At 39.4% G+C, this 25,926-nt stretch overlaps 1 protein-coding gene across 5 annotated transcripts in view; it reads right to left on the reverse strand.

The window, feature by feature from the left end:
* ST18 (ST18 C2H2C-type zinc finger transcription factor) overlaps nt 1-25,926 on the reverse strand; it is a 329,266-nt gene that overhangs the window by 41,767 nt on the left and 261,573 nt on the right. For all 5 annotated transcript variants that reach the window (XM_084784732.1, XM_084784735.1, XM_084784733.1 and 2 more), the window contains 5 exons: nt 22,848-23,038; nt 15,417-16,202; nt 10,873-11,007; nt 9,138-9,228; nt 7,820-7,924 (listed from right to left, as the gene is read on the reverse strand). In XM_084784732.1, the coding sequence (XP_084640858.1) occupies nt 7,820-7,924; nt 9,138-9,228; nt 10,873-11,007; nt 15,417-16,202; nt 22,848-23,038 (1,308 nt within the window). The remainder of the gene's footprint in view (nt 1-7,819; nt 7,925-9,137; nt 9,229-10,872; nt 11,008-15,416; nt 16,203-22,847; nt 23,039-25,926) is intronic.

Consider the following 25,926-nt stretch of genomic DNA (forward strand, 5'->3'; position numbering starts at 1 on the left):
CCCTCAGGAACAGTCATAGGGGAGAGGAATAAGGGGAAAATGGGAGGGAGGGAAGAATGGGAGGATACAAGGGATGGGATAACCATTGAGATGTAACAAGAATAAATTAATAAAGGAGAAAAAAATAAATAAATAAAAGCTTTTATTGAAGAAAAAAATAAACAGTGATCATTAATAACTCTCAGTATTAACAGTGTCTACTCCCCAATAAAAAGACACAGACTTATAGGTTGGATTAGAAAATAAGATTCATCTTCTGTATCCAAGAAACATATCTTTTCTTCAAGGATAGGCATAACATTAAGCTATTTCAAGGAAATCAAATTAAGAGGCATGCAGGTAGAGCCATTTTAACATCTGACAAAACAGATTAAAAAGCAAAACCAATCAATCAATCAATCAATCAATCAGTAGATATGGGAAAGGATGCTAAATACTTATCAAAGGGAAAATTAACCAGGAACATATTGCAATTGTAAACATTTATGCATCAAACACAAAGGCACCCAAGATCATAAAAGAAACACCCACTATCACACACTGACTCTCACACAGTGACAGTGGGTGACTTCAATACCTCAATACCACTAATAGGCAGATCATGAAGACTAAAGCTAAGTGAGGAAATTTTATAACTAATAAATATCATAAATCGAATGGACCTAACAGACATATAGAGACCATTTCTCTCAAACGCCAAAGAACATAGATTCTCCTCAGGATCTCATTGAACTTTTTCCAAAAATGACTACATATGAGGACACAAAGCAAATCTCAGAAGATATAAAAAAAATTGAAACATCATCCTGCATTTGACTACCATGGATTAATGCTAGGTATTTACAACAGAAATAGTAGAAAATATACAATGTCATTACTAAATAACAAACTACTGAGTGAAAACTGGGTCTATAAAGAAATCTATAACAAAATTAAAACCTTTTATAACTGAATGAAAATAACAGCCAACCCAAACATATGAGGCATGGTGAAGGTAGCTCTAAGATGCAAATTCGTAACACTGTTTACATAAAAATGGAGCGGTTTCATATTACTAAATGACACAACTGAGAGCTCTGAAAAAAAGAGAGAGAGAGAAGAAAGAATACTCAAAGGGGGTAGATGGGAAGAAGTAATCAAACTGAAATCAATAAAATAGAAACAACAATAATAATACATCAATAGAAAGAATCAATAAAACCAAGAGTTGATTTAAGAAAAATCAGTAAGCAAATAATCTAAAAGACACAGAGATAAAAAAGATAAAAAACCCAATAGAATTAGAGATGAAAAGGGAAACATTACAATAGACACTGAAGAAATTCAGAGAATCATACAGGTATATTTTTAAAAGTTGTATTTCACCAAGGTGGAAAACTAAAAGAAATAAATTTCTTGATATCTATGACCTACCAAAGTCAAGATAAAGTAAACAATTTAAACACACCCATCACTCCTAGTGAAACAAAATCAGTAATTAAAAATCTGCCCCTGACCACATTTCCCAGTTCTCCAAAAAGTGCAGGGCCAGATACATACACCACAGAATTGTTCTAGACTGTCACAGAAAAACTAATGTCAATAATCCTCAAATTACTCTGTAAAATAAAAACTGATGGTATATTTTCAAATTCTTTTTACAAATCAACATTAGCATATTTACCATACTAAAACCACACAAAGGCCCAGTAAAAAGAAAATTACAAACCAATATCCATTATGAATCTGAATGCAAAAACTCTCAATAAAATACTTGGAAATCAAAGTTAAGAATTCCAAAAGGTTATCCACCACGATCAAGTGGACGTCATCCCCAAATTGTAGGGATAATTCCATGTAAGTACACTGATCAACAGAATCTAACACATACACAGACTGGGAGGGAAAAAAAGGAACATCTTATTAGATGCAGAAAGGTATTTGAAAAAAATCTAACACACTTTCATAATAAAAGTCCCAGAGAGACTAAGGGTACCAGGATCACACCTTATCATGATAAAGATAATTTGCAGCAAGCCCACATCCAGCATCAACTTAAATGGAGAGAAATCCAAAGCATCTCAACTAAAATCAGGAACAAGACAAGTATGTCTACCCTCTATATACCTATTCAAAACATTTCTTGAAGTCTTAGCTAGAACAATCAGACAACTGCAGGAGATCAAGGGGATACAGAAAGGAAAGGAAGAAATCAAAGTATCTTTATTTTCAGACTGTACAATTTTATGCATAAATGATCCTTAAAATTCCACCAGGAATTTTTTTACAGGTGATAAACACTAGCAAGATACAAAATTAACTCACAAAAATGAGTAGCCTTTTGCACAAAACAAACAGACTGAGAAGGACATCAGGGAAACAACACCTTTCACAATAGCTTCAAAAAATATCTTGGGATTTTTTTTTCACTTACAAATGAAAGCCTTGTATGATAAAAACTTTATGACACTGAAGAAGAAAACTGAAGATGACATCAGAAGATGGAAAATTATCCCATGCTCATGGATCAGTAGGATTAATATAGAGAAACTATATTATTCTATGAATTATTCTATGAAAAGTAATTTACAGATTCAATACAATCCCCATCAAATTTTCAACACGCTTCTTTACAGAAACTGAAAAAAAACCTTCAACATTATATAGAAACAAAAAGAACACCAGAGAGCTAAAACAATCTTGAATTATAAAATTACTGGAGGCATCACTCATATTTCAAATTGTAGTACAGAGCTGTAGTAATAAAAACACATGGCATTGCTATAATAACAGACACATTAAATAACCAAATAGAACTGAAGACCCAGACATAAGTCTACACATATACACACCTGATTTTTGACAAAGAAGCTGAAAATACAGACTGGACAAAAGATAGCATCTTCAACAAATTGTACTGATCAATCCAGATGGCTCTATGCAGAAGAATGAATCTAGATCCATATTTAACACCCCTTAGAACATTTAAGTCAAGTTAGATCAAGGACCTCAATGTAAGACCAGATACCTTGAATCTGATAATGAGAAACTGTGGAGTAGGCTTGATATCACTGGCTGAGAAAAGACTTTCTGAACAGGATACTAACAGCATGGGCACTAAGACCAACAATTAATAAATGGAATCTCATGAAGCTAAAGAGCTTTTGTACAGCAAATGACATGACAATTCAAGTGAAGTGTCAGCACTTAGAATATGAAAAAAACTTTAGTAATTATACAACTGAAAAAGCGTTAATATTTAAAATATATGAAGGACTAAAACAAAACTAACATCAAGGAAACAAATAATCCAATTAAAAACGGGGTACAGACATTCTCCACAGTTGAGTGGAGAGTGGGGTATGACTTTCACACGTACTCTGGTGCCTCATATTTGACCATGTCCCCTGGAGGGGGAGACCTGGTTGCACTCAGAGGAAGGACAGCAGGTTACCAAGAAGAGATTTGATACCCTATGGGCATATACAGGGGGAGGAAGTCCTCCTCAGGCACAGTCATAGGGGAGCGGAGTAAGGGGAAAATGGGAGGGAGGGAAGAATGGGAGGTTACAAGGGAGGGGAGATCAATTGAGATGTAATATGAATAAATTAATAATAAAACAATTTTAAAACACGGGATACAAATCTAGAAGGAGAATTCTCAAACGAGGAAACTTAAATGGTGAGAAACACAGACTTTAAAACATCCTAATTCATTAGGGAAGTGTGAATCAAAACTATTTTGAGGTTTCATCTTATTCCATTGAGAATGGCCAAGATCAATAACACCAATAACATCACATTCTGAGGGAGATACAGGGAAAGGAGGACACTTATTCATTACTGGTGCAAGTGTGAACTGATACAACATCTATGGAATCAGTACAGAGGTTCATGAAAAAGCTCAAATCATTCTTCCTCAAGTTCCAGCTCTATCACTTTTGGGCACATATCTAAAGGACTGTATAGCCTACCACAGAGACATGTGCTCATTCATGTGTATTGATTCATTATAACCAAAACTTTGAAATAGTCTATATGTTCATAAACTGGTGAGTGGAAAGAGGAAAGGTGTAAAATTTAAACCATGGAATAGCATTCACCTACTAACAAAAACACAATTATGAAATTTTCAAGTTAACGGTTGGAGCTAGAAACAATTATTCTGAGTGAGATAACTCAGACCAGACCTCAAAAGACAAATATCATATTTTCTATTATATATGGCTATTAGCTTTTAAGCTTTAGATATGTGTGTCTTATTTAGAGTGACACAGGTTAGGTTATGACCAGGGGGAGGAGGAGATCTTCCAAGGAAGGGGAAATAGAATATATTATTATAAAGAGATAAATAACAAACTAGGAGGCTTAAGTTGAAAGAGGATAGGAGACCAGGGTAAAGGAGGGACTCTGGGGAGGGACAACCAACACTGAAAGCCATTTGAAAAGCCACATGGAAACCTACTCCTATAGGAGCTTCCTAAAATATATGACTCTATGAAAGAAATTTAAATGAAGTCACCATATGGTGCAGGAGATAACGGCCCAGTTAGACATCTCACACCACCAAGTAAAATCTTTAGTGCCAGAAATGGGTCATATTTTGTTGAGACATTAGCCAAAGGGTTCCTGTAGACCACCAGCACCACCCTGCACACAATCACTGCTTATTTCTAACTTTATTAGTTACTTTCTACAACTTGTTTGTCAAACCTCTTGTCAATACAACACTTCTGTCTTTCAGAAGTTGAGCTGGTGTCTAAGTTTCTCTCCTGCATTCATTGTGCAAGGTACTACCAGAGGACAAAAATAATAGTATTCCTCAGCTATAAACCCTGCAAGTGACATCAGTGACCTGCATGAAAAATACTGGTGAATGGTGGCACAAATGTTATGGGAACAACCAACTACATTTTGGTTTTAAGGCCCCCTCCATGGGGCCCATTTCTGATTCTGCTAAAGCAGTCCATGTCAGATAATAGACTGGTCATATACCTAGGGGGAACATCTAATAATACTCTTATATTAAAGGAACATAGCAATAAGATGACCCATAATGATATATTGCTATATGATCTATGGGTACATAGATCAGAGTATTGTTCAGCACTCATCAGATTAATTTCTTTTTGCAGTAAATTGGAATTAACACAGAGACCCACACCTGAACAATGTGAAGAGAGTGAGAGACTATTGAGTGTTCAGTTCTAAAAAGAATGTTTTCATCAAACCTCAAGACTCAGGGATCCTGCACTGAAGGGGAGGCGGAAAGATTGTAAGAGCCAGAGGTGGTGGATGACTCCATGGAAACAATGTCTATGAGACACAACAGGACTGATGGCACATAGCAATTCACAGAGAGTGTAATAGCATGCACAAGACTTGCACACTTTCAAACTAGATAAAATCCCAGCACAGAGAAAGAGAAGTAGACAAAAAGTCCCACATCCAATATAGGAAATATTTATAAATGATTCTTGCTAGGAAAAGGAAAATCAGTTCTCTCCACTGGAGTGTCACTTGGTTTACAAACCACAGTCCATGGCAGGCCTGATGCCCAGAAATAGTTAGTCAACAAAAACAGACTCCATGGTATGTTGACTGTGTCCACAGCACACATATGTAATTCTTGTTTCATTTTGGTATTTTTTGTCTTTGTTTTGATTTTCATGTTTTGTTTTTTAGAGTGAGGTATTGGCATAAAGTTATTGTGTAATTCAAATGCTGATTTCTATACTTCCCATATCTGTTTCCAATCCTTGTTCTGAGACTCTCCTATCTCAATGTTGTATAAACTCTGCACCCCAGCTGTCCAAATATGCCAATCAAGCAGCTTATGCTGAGTCATTGAGCAGGAGAGAAAATAAGGCTGGACTTCCTGCCAGCCAGGGGAGGAGGAGTTAGAAGAGGAAGTAAGAGATTCAGAAGGGGTTTTGGCCACAGGCAGAGGTGCAGAAGAGATGAAGAAGATTCAGCCAGAGCAAAGATGTAAGTAATTTGAGGATTTTGACAAAGACGGAGTCAGGATAACAGGGAGGGTTAAGAACAGACTTAAACTGCTCAAGATTGTAAAGCCTTATAAACAAATATAAAAGAATCTCAATTACTTGTGTGATAACTGGGTTAAGAAACAAGCACAGTTATATAAAATTAATCAACAGTGGGGAGAGTGGATAAGCGCACAAATTAGGTTGGATGGTTAAGGAGGTTGGGAAAACCTGGGAGAAGTCGGGGGATGGGGAATAATCTGACCAAAATACATTGTATGAAAAAGTATTTTTGAATAAAGAAATAATTAAGGGATCAGTGGATCTTATTGTAAATTTGCTTATCACACTAAAGTTGTAGAAATACTCTAATCTAAAATGACATTAGTTTTTAAAGCTATGAGTAAACTAAAAAAAAAACCCTCAACTTTAGTTCTCCATAAACATACTTAAGGAGAATCAAGAGAACATTCCAACAGTAATGAAAAACCTCATGTTAAGATTTCTTATTGCTACATATTTAGTAATTTGTGATTTTAACTTGATGTGACTCGAATGCCAGTTTTGATTCTTTTCATTGACTCTGTAAAAGAAAAATATCAAAGGAAAGCATATCCTGTGTGCTTTTTAAAATCATCAACTTGATACATCCTGAAATTAACTTGAAAACCGGAACCTCAGCTGAGGGACTGCTCAGATCAGACTGGGCTGTGGCCATGTTTAAGACACTATCTTGATTTATGGTTGGTGTGAGGGCCCTGCTCTCTGCAGTCAGTACCCATTCCTATGCAGGTTGGCCTGGGATGTGTAGCAAATATACCTTGGTAGCCAGAGAGTGAGCCAGTAGGTAGTGCTGGTCCTTGGTTTCTTCTTTGGTTCCTGCTCAAATTTATTATTTTTGTTTTGTGCACATAAATGTTTTCCTGCATGAAGAATGTGCTGGATCTCTGGGAACTGAAGCTATGTGTGGGGTTGTATACTTCCACATGGGTGCTGGGAACTGAACCTCAGTGCTCTTGACCACTATGACACATTAGCCCACACTCACAGCTTTTATTCTTGCTCCGACTTCCCTCAGTGTTGGATTGTGCCCTGGAAGTATAAACCAAATAAATCCATTCCCCCATACTTTGCTTTTAGTCAGACCATTTTATTACAAGAACAAAAAGCAAACTAAGACACTCTGGAAACACTTCAGTGCTTACTAGTTGCTTTGCATTTTAGTGGCTCACTAACAACAGTTATTTGATAATCTTTCTTTACCCTCAAAAACTCTTTACTACATGTATGACTGTTACAAATTACACTTATCATTGCCTTAAGTGTCAACATTCATTTTATGTCAAATATCTTCCAAACTACTAGATGTTCTATGCAATCTAGGCACTTGGGGATATGGGAGACTTTGTTACAAGCTACCTATTACGGAAGTCCTGTGCATCTGTGGACCTACAGGGAATGCATAACATCACATACTTTGAATGTTCCTGATTTTCCTCTAGGTAGAAAAGATAGCAGCCGCAAATGCGAGGCTGCCTGGTATTGTATTAGCGATTGAAAAATCCTATTAAAGTATGTGATTGTATATTTCAGTCCTTTAGGTTCACCCATGTCATGCTAGTCTTGTAAAGATATGACTTTAGGGTAAACTTATGAAGTGTTTGAAGTTATGAACTTAGATCCTTTGAATGATGCTATTATCCCCTAGTCTTGCAAACTGCTCACCCACATCAGTCTGCTAGTGACTGAACATGACACGGAGACCACAGTGAAATGACACACAAGGAACAGAGGCTCTTCTGGGTGAATTCCAACATGGACAGAAGGTATCAGCCACATCCTGAGGGTTCTTACCTGTGAGCCTGCTCGGGACACTGCCCAGGGTGAGGAGAATCAAGTTGACTTTTTTCCTGGGTCATTGCCAACTTTTCAGCTGCAGCAATTGGACAACCAGAAAGACTGTTTCAAAAGAGAAGAGTTGGAGGCTGTGAGTGAGCATGACAATGCGGTCTGCCTTGGCACAGGCATATAACACCCTTGGCACACAGCAAATGTTAAGTCATATTAATAGTTCACTTAGCGCCATTGTCATACAAAAGATCCCAAAGGGTTTGCAAACTGCAGTGTCTACATTTGTTCCCTAGCTCCATCTGATAGGTGACAAGCAATAAATACAATTAAAGAAAATCAAAATATTATGTAATGTGGAATACCAAAAGGCTTCTGAAACTCAGTATTTTAAGTACAATGTGCTCATTCTGAGCTACACTCGTCTGACTACAGAAGTTAGCATAATTCCATGATTTAGCTTAGGAACTTTAGCAAAACTTTAGAGACTAAATTTTATAACTTAGTTTAAATTAAAAACACAAATATGAAATCTTTTGGCAATATTCTTATAAGCCCAATCATAGCTCATATCCACACATTCCACATGTAATATAAAATGTGTGCATAAAAATTAAAAACTCCAGAGCTGAAGAGATGACTCTGTGGTTAAGAACACTGGTTGTTCTTCCAGAGGACCTGGGATTGATTCCCAGCATCCATATGGCAGTTCATAACTATGTATAACTCCAGTTGTAGCAGATACCATACCCTCTTCTAGCCTCTGTGGGCACTGAATACATGTGGTGCAGAGACATGCATGCAGACAGAATACCTAGACATATTAAAAAATACAAATGAATAATAAAAAATTACTTAAAATATTTATAATGCATATACCATATATGTCACATATGTATGTAAATATCAACAAATGTGCTTTATTCTAGTTTCAATATTAATAAAAATAGCATCTACGCTTTGCAGGATTTACAGTCAAAACCCCTGAACTATCCAGTGAAGCCCTTCTGTAGGTCTACTGAGTGAGAATCATGACGCCCCGTAAGGAACACTAATGCCCTCCTCCAATACCCACAAATGCTGGTTTGATCTGGGGCAGAAAAGAATGTGTCCTGTGTGTGTGGCTCTGTGGACATGGAGCACAAGCATCTTCAAATACAATTGCTTGATTATTTTACCTGATCCCCACTATAAATTTTCCTGAGATTGAGACTACTTGTTAGCTATTTCAAGACCGTAACATTCAATAGTGGCCTAACAGTCCTCTCAACATGTGGCCCATTATTTCATTTGTGGAAACTGATTGGCAAGTCATCATAATTACCTTCTGTGAGTGTTGCGGTTGCTGTTCACATGCCCCCTTCCTGTGCATCCTGGGGTGGGACACTTCAGCACATTCTCATGCATGGCAAGAACTAAGCACAGAATAGCATGATAAAGGGAAGAAAATTTACCATACATGCATAACGCACTATCAAGTTTACTGCATAACGCACTATCAAGTTTACTTCTCCAGGTTACATTCAAATGTTGTCAGGTAAGCATTTCTCCCATGCCTCTTCCCGTGTGTGTGTGTGTGTGTGTGTGTGTGTGTGTGTGTGTGTGTGTGTTCACTGTGAACAAAAGCCCCTGATACCTTCAGAAATGAAACCCAGAATATAAATTCATGTCCAAGTTGCTCTGACTTCCCAATGGTAAAAAACCTAGATCCCCTCCTCAAAACGGTTCTCTTCACATTCAATTGAGGAGCAGTTCCGTGTAGCTCTGAGACCACGCACAGGCGAGGACAGTCCCTGCTGCCTCTCTACTCTGAACTGAGAAGCTCTGTGCTCTCACCTTTCCTTCTAAGCACATTTCTCCACAGCAGCAGAGAACTTGTTTTTCCACACAGCTCTTTCAATCCTTTGCTCGTAACTTGGAGTTTTGTGCATGCAGTAGCCTTTTTTATTTCTGAGGCGGTGTCTTTTTGCATCTGTCCATCCACGCTTCCCCTACCCGATGACTAGGGGTAAGAGTAAAGCTGAATGAAGCCTCAAAGGGTCGGGCGGAGGAGCTCATAATGCTGAGCTGGCTTGGGTGGGGAAAGGCTAGTGACTTGCCAAATATTTATACCCAGCTGGCCCAAGAACTGGCCCAAGAAATAGATAAGAAATTGTGTAACATACCAGTGTTTTCAGCTAGTCCTTCCCTTCACCTCTATGGCCCAGAGCATTGATGAAACATGGTGGGAGGGATGATGGAAGAAAGGCTGTTGTTGCTCTGAGGGGGGCTCAGATGTAACAGGGCATCTTGAGAGAATTCCAAGAAGCATGTGCTCTCATGGTGAGGGCAGGGTAGGAGGCCAGGGTACCCTCCTTCCTCTGCATGGAGACTAGATGTTCACTTCAGGCTGGGAAGGACCATGGTATCACACTAATGCTGACTTTTCTTCTACAGCCATGTTTGACCTCTGGGGCCTTACTGATCCTGTGTATGTATGCACCTGCCTTTCTCAGGGCCAGCCAGGTCATAGACAGTGTGTAAATTGTCCACAAGGTGCCCTCTTGGGATGCCAATCAACAACTTTGCAGCTCACACCCCAGCTGCCTCACACTACGGGCCACTCTCCTTTTGTAAAATAATCTCAGAGTTGGGAACCAGAGGACTAGGAACATCCTTAAGACACAGATAGACCCTGCCTTGCAGAATCTCCCACAGAAGGGCACTAGGGCTCTTATACACTGTCTTCCTGACTATCTCCTACGTACCCTGTGTTGTGATAAGATCCCCACTTCCTTGAAACTATGGTTAATGAGCTACCTTTTCAATAACAATAGTAGAGAAAGAGATGGGTGATCTCCGTAAGTCTGATGCTAGACACCAGACCTTGTCTCAAAAAACAAAACAAAAACAAACAAAATAATAAACCAACCAAACAACCAAAAACCCCAAGACCCAAAACCCCTCACAGAGTTAAATAGAAACCGCTTGACAAATGGAGATGCAATAGAAAACCATGCTGTGAGGCTGTACTGTGTGTATGACGAAATAGGTGTGTCCCCAGGATAAGGAGTACTCACTTTCCAGAGGAACTCGCACTTTGTGAGGGCACCCGGAAAGGCTGCGGTGGTGGGGATAGAGCCCTGTTACATGCCCCGTGCCATCACAGCCAGGAATGGGGCACTTGGCCTCCCTCCTTTCAGGCCTTGGCGAATCTATAGAGAAATTGAATTGAGACACTCACATGGCACCGCTTCCCCGTCATTCAATAGAGTGGCCTTGCGGGTGTCACTCACACTCTATTCAGTTCTGCCACCATAAACATTCTTCTTAAGTTGCCTTGAATAAAACCCTCAACTAAGACCCGTGGAAGCAAAACACATTTTCAATTTTCTTGGATTCCTAAGCAAAGGCTGACACAGGGCAAGGGACTGTTAAAATACAGAGATGGTTTTAAGTTGTCATGTCACATATTGTAGTTAAGTCCTTATTATGAAAAGTCACTTTGTGCCAGAAGGTGAACATGCTCCTGAGAAGGAAAAAGGAAAAAAGAAAAGCAAGAAGGGAGAATTTATTTAACCTCGAACCATCCTCTATTGAAAGAATTTAGGAAATGGCAGGTATAAAATTACAAGACAAAGAGCCCACCATATTGGCAGAAGGCCTCTCTGGCTTTTGTCCTTGTGGGTCCCTGGCAGCAGGTGAACTTGGGGTGGACCAGCTACTCACATAAAAGTTGAGCTTGCTTTGTGCAGAGCAGCTGATGGTGGCCGGGGTCAAGAGACTGTGTCCTCCACAACTAAGTGCTACAAAAAGGCCCAAAATTCTGAATTCCTTAGGGTCTGTCTCTTAGGAGTAGAGTAGATGCAGTGACCATGGAGGGAAGCTGTGGTCACTGCTGCAGAAACTCAGAGCTGAGGTGATAAAAGAATCTTTTAGAGGGAAATGTTCTAGTGGGGGCACCTGAGGAGAAGGAATTACAGAGAATGGGGCTTTCTAGACACTGAGGACTTAGGATCTGTGAGGCTGGGGCTCCCAGGGAGTGCCAGTTACCACGATGGAGGAGCTCACGATGGAAAGGCTGAAGATAATACCAGGAGTTTGATTTCCTGGTACTTATGGTTGAGAATGAGAGAGGCTTATAAATGCATAACATGAATGAGTACAGAATAAGAATATGGACGAGGTTGGCAAAAACATACACACGGACACATGCACACACTTGTGTAGGCACATACATGTACACATATATACACATGCACCTGTGCAAACACACATATGTGCATGTATGCTCCTAGACACTTGCACAGGTGTACACACTTGCACACACACGTATACATGTTCTTCATATAACACGTACACACATATACACACATACATACACCTATGGCCAAAATGGTAACTGAACTTGACATAAAAATGCAACCTTATGCTCCAAACTGCTCCAACTTGTATTCAGGATGGCACTCATCAGGAGAAAATGTGTTTTTGTGATGGTGAGCAAACCAGAAGGAGTATGCAAGTCCGCAGAGAAAGAGGCAACACAGCCTTGAGAAGGGATGTGGACATTCAAGAAGGACAAACAAGAATGCTGAGCAGGCTTGACGGCCATGGTGACAATAAGTAATCTACATGATCCTGCCCACAAGGCTGCTGGCCTGGAGTGGGGGAAAGGCCCTGTCATGCAGGGATGGGAAGTCCACACCCTCAGGCTCTAAAGGAAGCACTCAGAGCAGGTCACTGACATGGGATGTGTCAGACGTCTCCAGGCCACTACGCTGCCCAAGCAGACGTGTCTCTGTGATATCAAGGAACTCCAGTTGTTGGATTACAAGCAGTCCTGGGCAGATGGGGCACAGCAGGCTGTGTGTAATCCAATTACATGGGGGCATGGTTTCAGTAAAAAAAAAAAAGGAGGGGCTGAGGATCCTCCAAGTTGTAGGCAGCAGTGACAGGTCAGGACCAGTCAGGAGGCTGAGTGCGGAATGTTGCGAGTACAGAAAGAACAACCAAGGACAGGGATGCACAGGAAACAGCACTGTTAACTAAAGACAGGATTTAACTGAAACAATTGATGTTGGGGGCATTCCTTTCTGTATTCTGTAGGAGAAAAAGAGTATATTAAGATTGTGATGTTCTATGAGTTTGTGCATACAAGTTTTACTTATAATGAAAAACCTGTAGACCACTGGTCAAAACCTTTGGAGGTTTTGATGGAAGTGAACTGGGGGGGGGGGGGGTTGACACCATTGCAAAGTGCCACTCACAGAGAGGAGACAACTACAGTGTCTATTTTGATGCGCTTCCTCTCTTGGATCGCGTCCACGTGACACCACATTTCTAAGCGCTGACAGGGTTGGCGCTGATCACTTCCCCTCCTCAGCACACTGTGTCTGAGGGAAGCCAGAAAGGGTGTTGGAGATAACAGGGCTGGCACCTGCCCAGGTGGGGCCCACTGACAGTCCACCATGCACCTTTGTCTGCCGCTCTCTCCTGGGCCTCCCCAAACAAAGCTGCAGATGAAATGCTCTGGAGGGCAGAACCTGTCTGCATGATAAGAAACCAGAGCACAGGCTCAGGGCAGCTTCACAGCCTGCCTCTTTCATTTTCTTTGTATAGCACTGCACAATGAGGAGACTTCATACTCTGGTGCTACTGTGTCGCGGTTTGCCTGGGACCATCCTCCTTCACACCAGACAGACTTGGGCCATTGTTCCTGTTGCTCCTCTTCACAAGCGGCTTGCAATGGGTAGCCCAGTGCCTACACTGCAGCCTCCTCTCCAAATGCCCAGAGTTTAACAAACTTACTGCAGCACCGCTGGCTCCTCTGTAGACTCAGGTAGAACAGCATGCTAAAATCCTAATGTTCTCTCCTTAACAGAGGGGTCCATGACCAAAGTATCCCCCAGATCAGAACAGTATTTTAAGGAAGATGGCGAAATGATGGCCTGACTGATGACCTATACACATAGAATAGAGGCCAAGGAACAATGCCCTCAGATTCCTGGTTCTAGGAGCATGGAAGAACGGGTGTGTGAATGCAGAGCAAGAGTCCTGCAGGGTCAGCACCTAGGATCCCTCCTCCCACACTTGCCTCATCTGGACCTGTTTATCTTCCAGAGGCATTGAACCCTAAAGCAATGCCGGGCCTGTGCCATAGGACATCTTGTTAATTCTTCCAGTCTCCCCAATAGTGTCCGAAGCCACTAAACTACCGAGGGTTGCTATACACACCCTATTGTGTTATTAATTTTGAAAATGTAAGATGATTTTTAAATCTTGTAAAATAATCAAAAGATCATCAAGTATTTTAAGTTACACTGCCTGTAAAGCATCATCAGAGTAAGCTGAAAAAATCTATGTTGTATGTTATTTAAAAAGAAAAAATTATTGAAGGTTAATCTATTGCATGCCCTTCTGATTTAAGAGATGTTAAGTGGGGGAAATATAGACCTTAAGACCAACAAAATATGACTTAGATTGAACTTCATATTTTTTCAGGTTTTGTAGTTTATCTTGGAAAAATGGTAAGGAAGAATTAACAAATTATGCACTGATAGTGCACAGAGCTATCAACTATACGCCGTCTCAAGCCACACATTGGGTATTAATGTTCTGTTTCCATTCATATCCTTGCAGGGTGTTTGTGAATCAGCAGCATCCTTGCTGTACTTAGTCTTTCTATTTCCTCAGAGTTGCACAGTACTATTTGATAAATAGTAGCTAAGTATCAATATGAACTGAAAATCACCAACAATTCACTTTTCACTTTCCCTGATCAGAACTTCTAACAAAAACAGAAGTCGTTCCTCTAAACCCTCAAGACCTATGACCATGGTATTTCCTAATTTCTTTCCCAGATTCTGTGGTTATCAGATTTCGGGGGGCGGTGCTATATACCAGTCTCCAGAAAACTTTGCTGAAACAAAAATTAATCTTTGGAGGTGTGAGTCTGACTGGACCCTAAAAAGACCCATGTGAAATGGGATCTCTGGGCACCTGTGGGCTATGGGAATAGTCACTCACCAACAGCACAGGCTTCCGGTGTGAGAACAGGCATAGACCTCCCTCAGGGAAGATGTACCATTCCCCTCATGTTGGAAGAACAATCTAAGGTCTTCTCCAAGCATATTCCCTAATTCAGCTTAAGTCTAATCTTGGTCTCTGTGGGCTCCCACAGGTGAGCTGGAAAGAGCACCATCTTACAAGTCTACTAACTTCCAGTTTTATCCTAAGAAGGCTCGCCACATCGCACCTAGCTTACAAGTGACTTAATGTCTGTTATTTTGAAGGTTTAAAGCAGCCCCATAATGCCAAAACAAAGGGTAGAATGATTTGTCTAAGGACTTTTAAAATGTCTGATGTAATTCTGAAGAGCCAATTCAATGAGAAAATAAGGTAAAGTAGATGTTTTTCAGGTGTTAAGACACTATAGCATCCACAGACCTTGAGTTAACAGCAACTGAAAGAGTGCTTACAAAGTAAGAAATGGTAAGTTCACAATTATGAATGGATTTTAAAATTACAATAAATTGTCAAAAGGCTAATCTAGAAATAAGCGCATTTAACATTTTCCCCCTCTAAATAAATTTTCTTCCTGGAATGAACATAAAAATGTGCTTACGTTTATTGTTAAAGATCTGTCGTCCATTAGTGTCAGTGACTTTGGTTTGCCTGCGTTCCCTTGCTAGGTGGTCCAGGAGAAAGTGGTCCAGCTCCTTGTAGGCATGATGGAACACAGAACCTCGCTCAGCCTGTAGAGCAATAGCCTGCTCCAGCAAGCTCAGGTTCCCCTTTGCTTTCTCCATTTCTCTAGGCTCTTCTGTAACTCTGGCCAGGCCCTCTCCATCTTCAGCATCTGGGAGAGAAGGCGGGGCATGCATCGCCAGGGGCTCCGGGTGAGAGTTCTGTGGGTCTCTGCCATTTGTGCTAGAGTCACACCTGTTCTCACAGGTGATAAATTTGTCACCTTCAGCTTTTATCTCTGGAACTTCCAACAGGTCCTTTTTGCTGTATGTCAGCTTGTGTTTGGGGCCTCTGTGAGGGTCAGTGTCCTCTGATGAGTTAGAACCACTGGCCCACCCATTCTCTGCACTGTCAGAGTCACTTTCGCTGTCACCAGAAGAACAGAAAGGTAGCTGGGACCCGTGGACTTTGTCTCTCCCATCATCTGAACGAATCACAAAGCATTCATCTGCCTCCTCACTCTCTGCTTTTAAAGACTGGATGCCACTGTCATTTAACTTCTCACTTACGGTCTGCACAGATGCACTTTCTTCAAATTTGCCTAAGTGCATCAGAGATTTGACCATGAGCTCTGGATAAGATGTGTATCGGTCTTCCTTCTGAAGGGAGTTTTCTTGTGCAGGTAAATGAAGGGTCTCATCCATGGGCTTTACCAAGATTCCCTCTACGAAAAAAAGAAAACAGATATTGAAAAAGAACAGAACAAAAAATATTTAACAGCCTGGGCACAGTGGCAGGGTCCCGTAATCCCAATACTCAGAAAACATCAGTAGGAGGCTAGCAAGTGCAGGCCTAGTCTCGCCCTCAAGTGAGATACTATCTCTAAAAAGTAGCCAATCACCAAACAAGAAGCCAAAAATATTTTAATAAGCTTGCATAACTATTCATATACATGTATATGCACATATCTATGGATGAGTCTGCATGTATAAGTACATGGATACTGGTACGCTTACAAAATATGCATAATGTGTAGTGTCTATTAATTTTACAAATATTTGATAAGAAAATATAAATGTTGTAGAATAAAATAGGTTTAGTCCTTCTGTAATCTTCTGCACATGAAAAGCAACGTCCTCTTAGGGTACTGTCGTTAACAGAAATTGGCACTTGGAACACAGCATCACACACGTTACACCATCTTACATTCCTATATCTTAGTGACCAGGAGCAAACTGAACATACGTGCTACACACTGCAGAGGAATGTTCCACAAATTTCTCTGGATCATGGCAATGCACCTTTGAAAATTATTTCAATTATATTCTCTATGGTTTCTTAAAAATATTCTCAGCTTTTATGCAATGTTAACTAAGATACAAACACCTTTATATAGAGATTGTAACTGAGGGACACTGAGGATCTGAGGTCGTCCTGGCTACTTTTCATTGTCACATTACAATTCTATATTCAAGAAACCATAAATGGGACAATCATAAGGCTTAGATATTTTAAATAGTTATACATTTTCTTGTCTGATAGGCCCATGCATTTGTGTTATAAAGCACAGGAGATGAAAGGTAGGAGTGGTTTGAGGATGTCAAATTTGAACAACTTGGGGTCTATGACCAAGAGCAGGCCTCCAAGTGCCCAGGCCAGTCTAAAGTAGATGTCAGTACTGCGCCTTTACTTTTCATGTGTGTGTGTGTGCATATGTATGTATGTATGTATGTATGTATGTATGATATATGTATGTATGGTCAGTTCAACCAAAGCTGCCCCAGTGAAAACTAGCCATGAGCATGTGGATTCTCAGTGAACACCAGGCTGTGAAATGTACCAAGTGGCCCACCAAGAGTCCTGTGAAGCCCACCGGCACAAAAAATCTAACAAAAAGCCAACCATTTCAAAGGCGTGTGGGGGATGGGAGGCATAAGATGATAAGTGTCCTTACAGACTGTTAAAGACACCAAGTGAAGTGCATTCTGTGTTAATAAACGTCTTTGGAGGGAAAGAAAGTACAGCCATCAGCGTGAAGCTGTGGCGGAGGGTGTCTGCCTGGGAGACAATGAGCATTTTTTTTGTCTCATTCAGTTTTTTTTTTAATAAACATTGTCTCTGACAAGGACACTCAAAAATACATCTCCATCATCTTCCTTTCTGGTAATTATCTCCCCAAATCAACACTGGACTGCCAGGATCAAGTAAATATTGCCATAGTAACTAAAAGCATTTTTGGATGCAGAGAAGAATTCAGTCACAACACTAGTCCCTGTAAATAATGCTGATTATAGGGTGCAGTCTTTTGTTGGGATCTATTCAACACAAACTGAAAAATTTAACATTTCAGTTCCTAGAAAAGAGGCTGGATAAACAAGCACATAACGTTGATAGGATGGGCCTATCCTCGCCTGAATCCGTATCAGAGCAGCCCCGGCTTTAAATAATATATTAAACATAGTCTAAAATGCAAATGAAGTTTTTCTCAATATCACAGTTGGCTATTAAGAGAAAGTGTAAAGGGTTATGATAATTTTAAAGTATTATGAACTACAGAAAACAAATAAAAAGCATTTTCAGTGAATATGCTCAATTCATTGAACTATTCTCTCACTCCACTTAACTACCCACATGTGTACAATAATGATTTATAGACATTATACCTAATTATGCATATTTGGGCTGTGTTAGAGTGCTAACAAAAGCTCTAGAAAGCAACAATTACCTCTGTTGCTTAGCTACATAGTTTAAAATATTCCTATTAAGTGCAGATCACCAGAGAGGCGGAGAGACAAACTCGCACATGTGCACGACAATGCACTTCACTGAGTGACTGCCAACTGCTTGCATTTTGGGTTATTTCCAGTTTACATCATTGTTTGGTTCAACTGTTTGTTATATGCTAAAAGAAAATATTTATTAATTATTCTTCAGAAAGAGAGAAGCCCCACAGCCAGGGGCTTTCACATGTGTCACACACACTGGGTTCTAGGGATAGGGATAAGCCACCAACCAACTTTCCTTGTTCTGTGGGCATGAGAAAAAAAAACCCTAAGTTAGCTTTAAACATGACAGGTCTGTGACAAGGTGCTGGTTTCTCTCAGCTCTGCCATGTCCCCCCCCCCCCCTGTTTTCTCTACTCTGCAGTATTACTTTCCTGGGGAGTGGTAGGGTTTGTTGTTGCAGAGGGGTGGAGCTTGAGCTCTGTTAGTGTCTGCACTTGCTGGACAGGCTGTTTAGCCTGCCTGAGCCTGGTGTTTCCATTTGTACTGTGGAGACAGCAGCACAGCCTTCGGAGCCACTGCAGAAATCACAGGAATGTACAATGGGCACTCAGTACGTGACTGCTTTTCTCTCCTTCCTCAGATGCTATCCTTAGAGACTGTAACATCAGGGGACTAATGGACTCCTCAACATGAACAAGATGGCCCTATATTCATCAGTAGAAGTCATTCCTAAGAAACTTCCGAGGTCATAGACAGGAAGGCTCTGCAGTGTGACCATACAAGCTTTGAGGACTGCAGCACAGACTCGCATCCAGCCCTCAGAGCTAGAAGCTGGGGGACAATAGACAAATATGTGAAGTTTAGAGACTGCATCTGCTGCTGGCTAGGCAGCGTCCGCTTGCATAACCCTAGTCAGCTCTTGGTCGCTGGAGACCAGACTTTCCTCTTCAGAATGAGGATGGGCCAGTGACTAGATGATCCGCTGACCTTCCCTGGACAACAGACTGATGCACCTGGCATACTGCTCCGTTCTCTATTTCACAATACTACAACATGCGTTCTAGTCCACCTCACAGAGAAACTGCAGTTCCAAGTCTCTCATGACTTGCTCAAGACCACACAGCTATTCAGTGGAGGGCTGAGTCCAGACCAAAGGCCACATGGCTTCAAGTCTGTATCTTTGTTTGTTACAAACTACAAATATCCTGCAGTGTAGAAATGCCTTGCAAGATGGCTCATGTAATACAGCCATTCTTTGGAGAAAATACCAAGAATATTAATAGCCAAATACTTTTCTAAATTGAGATCTTTTCCATAATAAATTTATAGGAAGACCCTTGAATCTACTCCCAGTTAACTTGGGCTAGAAGGAACAATGATCCTTAAGTTATGGGTCAAAATATGCAAATTCAAACAACACAAAACTCTCATAAAACTCATACCTTAACTTTGCTAATGCACAAAGATGGCAGATTGGGAACCCTTGCATCAACTCACAGCCAGGCACAGGTTGGCAGTTTCAGAAATGGCCTGAGCTTTTGTTTGTCCTTTGTGAACTTCCAAGCATTTGTGGTGGGCAGGGGCTTGGAATGGGAAACTTTGTGTGCAGATCGAAACCAGGTTTTTGTCTGGTATATAAAAGCTCACATTTATTTCCTGACTATAAACCAAGTTTTCCATGATGAGTGGTTGGTAGTTAAGGACATCACATCTGTCTGTCGGTCAGTTTGTCTGTCTGTCTGTCTCTCTGTCTGTCTGTCTGTCTGTCTGTCTATCTATCTATCTATCTATCTATCTATCTATCTATCTATCTATCTATCTATCTATCTATATGTGTTTACTCTGAATCAGAACTTTAGAAGTCCTGAGAAGCCTTCACTAATTTTAGAATAAACTCCTTAGTGTAACTGCTTTTTTCTTTTTATGACTGCCTACTGGCTTTGGTTCTGTTTCTATAACCAGGGAAGACAACAGGCATATTCTTTCATTAGGCCGTTTGAATATGAAATTTTGGAATAAAAGCCATAGAAAAATGAATTTTATCTTCTAAACTTCTGAGACTGGAGTAGATTGTTCTTTATTTGTTTTTTCTTGAGGGTGACATATCAGAAGTATGCTTTCAGCCCTAGAAACTTCTGTGTCTTGGCAGGCATTTTCAGGTCCCAGGCATGTGACCATGCTGCTGGGAACTCGACAATGAGTATGTGTTGAATCCATGATGACTCTCATTTTCTGTCTTTTCCAGGAGTCTGAGCTTGTCGTGTGTCCTAATGTTTATCTTCCCCAAGGAGTAAGGGATGTCTAACCACCCACCCTAGTGCTGACATGTAATTTTTTTAGTCAGGTTAGTGTGTAGGATACAGTTTGGGCTATAAAGAGGGATGAAAAACTTACATGATTCAAGAGCCTGACCTTAGCATTCACGAGTACTTTATACTCCAATTATCTGAGCTGTACAGCAGGAGATACAACCAGACACAATTCTGTTAAGGCAGAGACTCTGAGAGCCTGGAATCAAGGAGCACCGAAATTAGGTGCACTTCTGTTGGACTGAGCACTAGCCTTGGCTACCTTTCCTTCTGTGGCTGAAGGCGACTTAAAACCTTTTCTCTGGTGCCCTAGGATAAGAGCATTTATGACCTGTCATTTTTAGACACTGTGAAATCTCTGCCCACTATTCATTCTGAGGGGAGTATGGGCAAGGGGGGCTGAGCCTAGAGAGCACAGTTAACTGAGAAAGAGTTATTTTGCTTGTTCTTTAGATGGTCTGTTAAGTACTTTCCTCCTAGTCTGCAAACTGCGCCACCTTGAGAATTGACTCTCTTCGGTCTTTAATGATTTCATCTGTAATACCAAGTCCAGGATTCTACATACTATGTGACATTGTAAAATTGACTAAATGGTATCATTTATGTCATCTGAAGTATATACCAAGCTGAAAATTAATAGGCACTATGGTAATTTCATCATCACTATCAGTAGTAGTTCTAATATTAAATGTAATCATTAGCCTCTGTAAGCCTGCAAATAAATGTCTGTAAGTGCTTATGACTGAATATTTTACTGAATACATTTAACCAATATATTCACTTAACTGATTCTAAGTATTTATGATGATGAAATATATACGGCAGAAGGTAGGAGGTCTGCAAACCTGATAAAGTCTTGGCCTATGGACTAGCTACATGAACAGACCTTAACTCTCTCCACAGTGATCTAAGCACTTCTCAGATCAGATGCCACCTGCTGTGTCCATGAACCAATACATAAAAGTGGCCAGATCAAGAAAATTTAAAAAGTTAAAGAGAATTATAATTTAAATATGGGCCCTGAGGGTTAAAATAATATACTAAATGAAATAAGCTTTAAAACGTCATTAGCCATATACAAATCAGAAGACAACATTGTTTTAACCATGGAATGTTCAATATTTAGCCAAGATACTGAAGATTCTCTGACCTGAAATTTGTCCTCAAGCCATATGTTTTTGTATCTTTAAAATAATATCCAAGGTTATCTCTAGAATTATATTTATAATAATATGATGTATAAATATTATTTAATTTATTTTATTTAATTTTTAATAAATCATTAACTATTGTTATATGTTGATTATTTTAAAAAGTCACATTTGGTAAAGGTATATGAGTAATAGGACATGTGCACATCTAATTCCAGTTCTTGTTAGTCAAGCCTTATATCTTAAATTTTTCAGAGGTTTTGTTTTAAGACTTTTGCATGTCTGACACCTTAGTCTCATGGAAAAATCAATCAATGACACTTTAGACTTCTGGATGCAAGTGATTGTCAGTGACTGAGAACTGGGAAGAAACAAACTCTAAGCCCTTAAAGTAGTAGCTGCATTTCACCAATCCTAAAAAGGACACCTGAGGGGTATGCAAAGGATTGAATCAATGTATCATTTAATGTGTTAATGTATTTCTTGTTATTTATTAATGTATTATTTTATAACCTTAAATTACTTATTTTAGAAATATAGGCACAGAGGTTTCTTTCTTTATATTGCTCTGCCATTGAAGAAGCCTCAAGAATAACAACTTCAGATCACTTCTACAAGCGATTAAGTATTATTCAAAATATATAAAAATATTACAGTTATAGAACACCTACATCGAATCATGTTATTACTATTACATTTTGGGGATAAATAATATTAAACATATTGATAAAAATTATGTATTACTGTTTTAGCTGTATATATAGTTAATAAATGTATGTATACACACTATTTAGTAAATATTACATTAACCTTTATCATTGAAAAGTTATCTTAAAGTTTAAGTATATCCTATAATTTGAAGGATTCTTTTTGGAATTAAGCATTAACTCAGGCAGATTCTTCAGCTTTAAGGCTTACTATCTTCTACTTTCTATAAAGGCAAAACTAATCATGACTTGAAGTGAGTCTTGGGCACAGTCAAGCTCAAATGACAGCCCCTAAATAGACTCTGATGAAAATAAATGGGCCTTAATAAGTGACCATTGAGTGAAACAACTGTTTGGTTTTTGCTTCCAAATCCCAAATATAGTTTAACAACCACAGTAACTATATCTTCTCCATTGACCAAAGCTGACTTTTGGTGACAGGAATATATAAAGTATGGGCCATGCCTTTTTGCTACCTGCAGTGGAGTGATCATTCATTTCTAAGAGGCTGTCATCCTCATTCTTGTTGTCTGGGTTTTCCTTGCAGTCCATGTCTGGGCTGTAGTGCCGGGGTTTCATTAACAAAGATTTCCTCTTGTTAACTGGCACTCCCAATGTCTGCTCTTCAGCTCTCCTCTTCTTCGCCATAGAGCAATCATATGCAGCCCTGGAGTGAGCAGAGCAGGGCAGATTAAGAACACAGGAAGATGGCATTTGCTGCAGCTTGACATTTGACTTTTACCAAGTATAACTCCCAAACCACTTGGCAATTTGAGGCCTGTAGTTGAGAGTTTATCATTATTGCTAACAGTGTCTCCAAAAAGTCTACGTTACAGTCCATAAGATGTGTTTAAAAACTCACCGTTACTCCTGAGTTAGCATATGTCAAACTGCTTCACTTCATTAAATACTCAGGAGGTGAGTTTTCAAGCCCCAAGAAAAAGCTAATGTGAAAAATAAACCAAAGACTGTACCAGTATGGCAAAAATCATAGGTCTCCAGTAGTACTATGACACTAATATCACATATCTTTGCCATGCCTATACCTCAAATTTGAAATGCCACAGGTCTTTGACACTGAATTGACTGAAAGAGCCATTCAACAAGAAAACAAGCTATGGACAAGGAATGAACCCATCTCCAGTGACAAAGAGAAAGGAAGAGTTGTTAACCGGCAATGTTCCTTTAAAATTTTCATCCATTTGGCACACATAACAAATAAAAGGCAGATAAATAAGATTGGATTTCACCAAAAAGGCCAACAGTTTATCCTTATCCCTGCTATCACACGGTTTTGTTTGGAAGTGCTCCCAATGGAGGCCCTTTAAACACAGCTTTCCTACAGGCATCTCACTCAGAATTAATGTAGATTACGGTATGAAGTTAAGAGAAACACTCCTGGCAAGATCTATGAAGATCATAGGATTTCAACAATAGTGAGTCCATGGCAGATATTTGTTAAATGTTCTTTGAAGATGAATGAGTAAGCTTCACATGGAAAAAATCCAAGAGAAAAAATCCTGGAAGCGAAGAAACAATTTATTAACTCAATTTAAAAAATATCTTAGTAGTAACAGTAGCTGGTCAGAAGTTCTTGTCCTGCTCTCACATCAACACTAGGCAAAGTTGGTGACTTGTTCAGGAAATCAAGTCTGTAAAGTCTGATACACATTCTTAAATACTAAAAAAGTAGATGCAAAAACTTCCAAGGGAAGGAACAGGGGTAAAAAGGGAAAAAAAGAACCTGGAAGGAGAGACAGGTAAAAGTTACAAAAAAGAAAAAAGAAAAAAATCTCACAAAAGGTGGAAAATAGAGAAGTAGAAATCAGTGAGATAGGAAGAAATGAGTAAATTTCCTAATTAAACTAATAGGTTTTCACAGATTTGTGCCTTGGTTGAAAGTGAAGAAGTACAGAAGATGCAGGACAAAGAAACATGGCAAGATGGCAATAAGAGGCCCAGGCGCCTTGGTACAAGGATCTACAGAAGGGGGAGAACTATGTAGACTGAAGCTGCTGTTCTGAGAAGAAAGTGAAAGTCTGCATACCATGCTGACGTAAAGAGAATGAGCACAGGCAGACGAAACTGCCCTTGTACTCACCATCCTAATAAGGAGCTCATTTTTGAAGGACAGGCCAAAGAAATGAAGAGTCCCATAGACCAGCTTTGGGAAGAGAGAAGAGAAAATCTTGTTGGTTTCAGGGTAGGGAGAATTGAGCTGGCAGGGAGCAGTTAGTTAAAGGAACCAACTACTGATGAACAATTAGTAGTTAAAGAAACAATTTGTTGAGAGACTGAGGAATGGAGGAGAAAATAAATACTGAGGCCAAGGTATGAACTGTACAAAACTGAAAGGTCTTCTTGCCAAGAACTTTATTTTTCTTCCATTCTTCTTGGTCCAACCCCAGTACTTTATTTAAAGTGAAGTTCAATTATTTCATTACAGATTATATCATGATTTTTTCAACTTTTACAATCAATAGGGCATTTGAAATCAACAGATAGTGATTTTCTTTTTCTTTTTTCAGATACTGATCTTCATTCAGAATTTTAGACTCACCAAGATAGGAAAGATGTTTTCTTTATGGTTGCCAAATACAAATAGCCAAAACACTATAAATGTAACATTTATATAATTCCTGATTGTTTTGTGGTTCTTCTTGTTGTATGTAGTTTATTTTGTTTATGTGTAATAATATAAATGCATATGTAAAAAAATAACAAATTAAAAAATTTTAAAAAATCAGCAGAGCAAGAAGACAACCTAACAGAGAAATACAAATGGTTGTGTATCACCTATAATAAAACATATAGCGAAAATCAATCAATATCCAAGCAATGGTCAGCATGACCTGAGTATTTTTTTTAAATAATACTTGGGAAAGCTTAATCATAAAGTTTAATCATTGTGTTTACATGATTGTCATAGCAACATAATATAAAACTGAGTATCTTTAACACAGATAAAAACTTGACTTACTTCCAATTTAAAACCAACAGGTATGCTATCCATCTTTATCCAAACCTAGGCTAATTCCTAAATATCTAATTGCCAAATTATCCAAACCTAGGATATTGTAAATTATCTGTATGGCATGACCTTCCAAGCCCACCTTCTATTGCTCTTAAAGATTTTAAAGCAACTTTTGATTTACTATGAGAACATGTTTTACTTTTCTACAGCTAACAATATCTAACCAGGTACTGATATGTCAAATCCTAACTTTATTTTCAAGTAGTTTCTGCCTGTATCCTCACAATAGTCAGAGCCCGAACTCTCATTGTCTCAAGCCTTCCTTCAAGAGTTCCACAGATGCCATCCATGAGAAAGCTTTCCAGTGTAAATTTTACTAGGGCTGAACTCATAGTCAAAGTGAGAAATAGAGAAAAAGGCAGTTTTAGGAGAAAAGGAGATTTCAAAGTAGCTTTTAGACAAAATTATTCCATATATAGACATGGGCCATAGATAATATTTAAGGACAGTACTGATCAGCCAGAGATCTTTAGAACTTTATCAAGCAAGGCCTCTATGACTCATGCTCATGTCTCTGGCAG

The sequence above is a fragment of the Acomys minous genome (genome assembly GCF_964271855.1).
Source record: "Acomys minous genome assembly, chromosome: 1".
Classification (NCBI taxonomy): Eukaryota; Metazoa; Chordata; class Mammalia; order Rodentia; family Muridae; genus Acomys; species Acomys minous.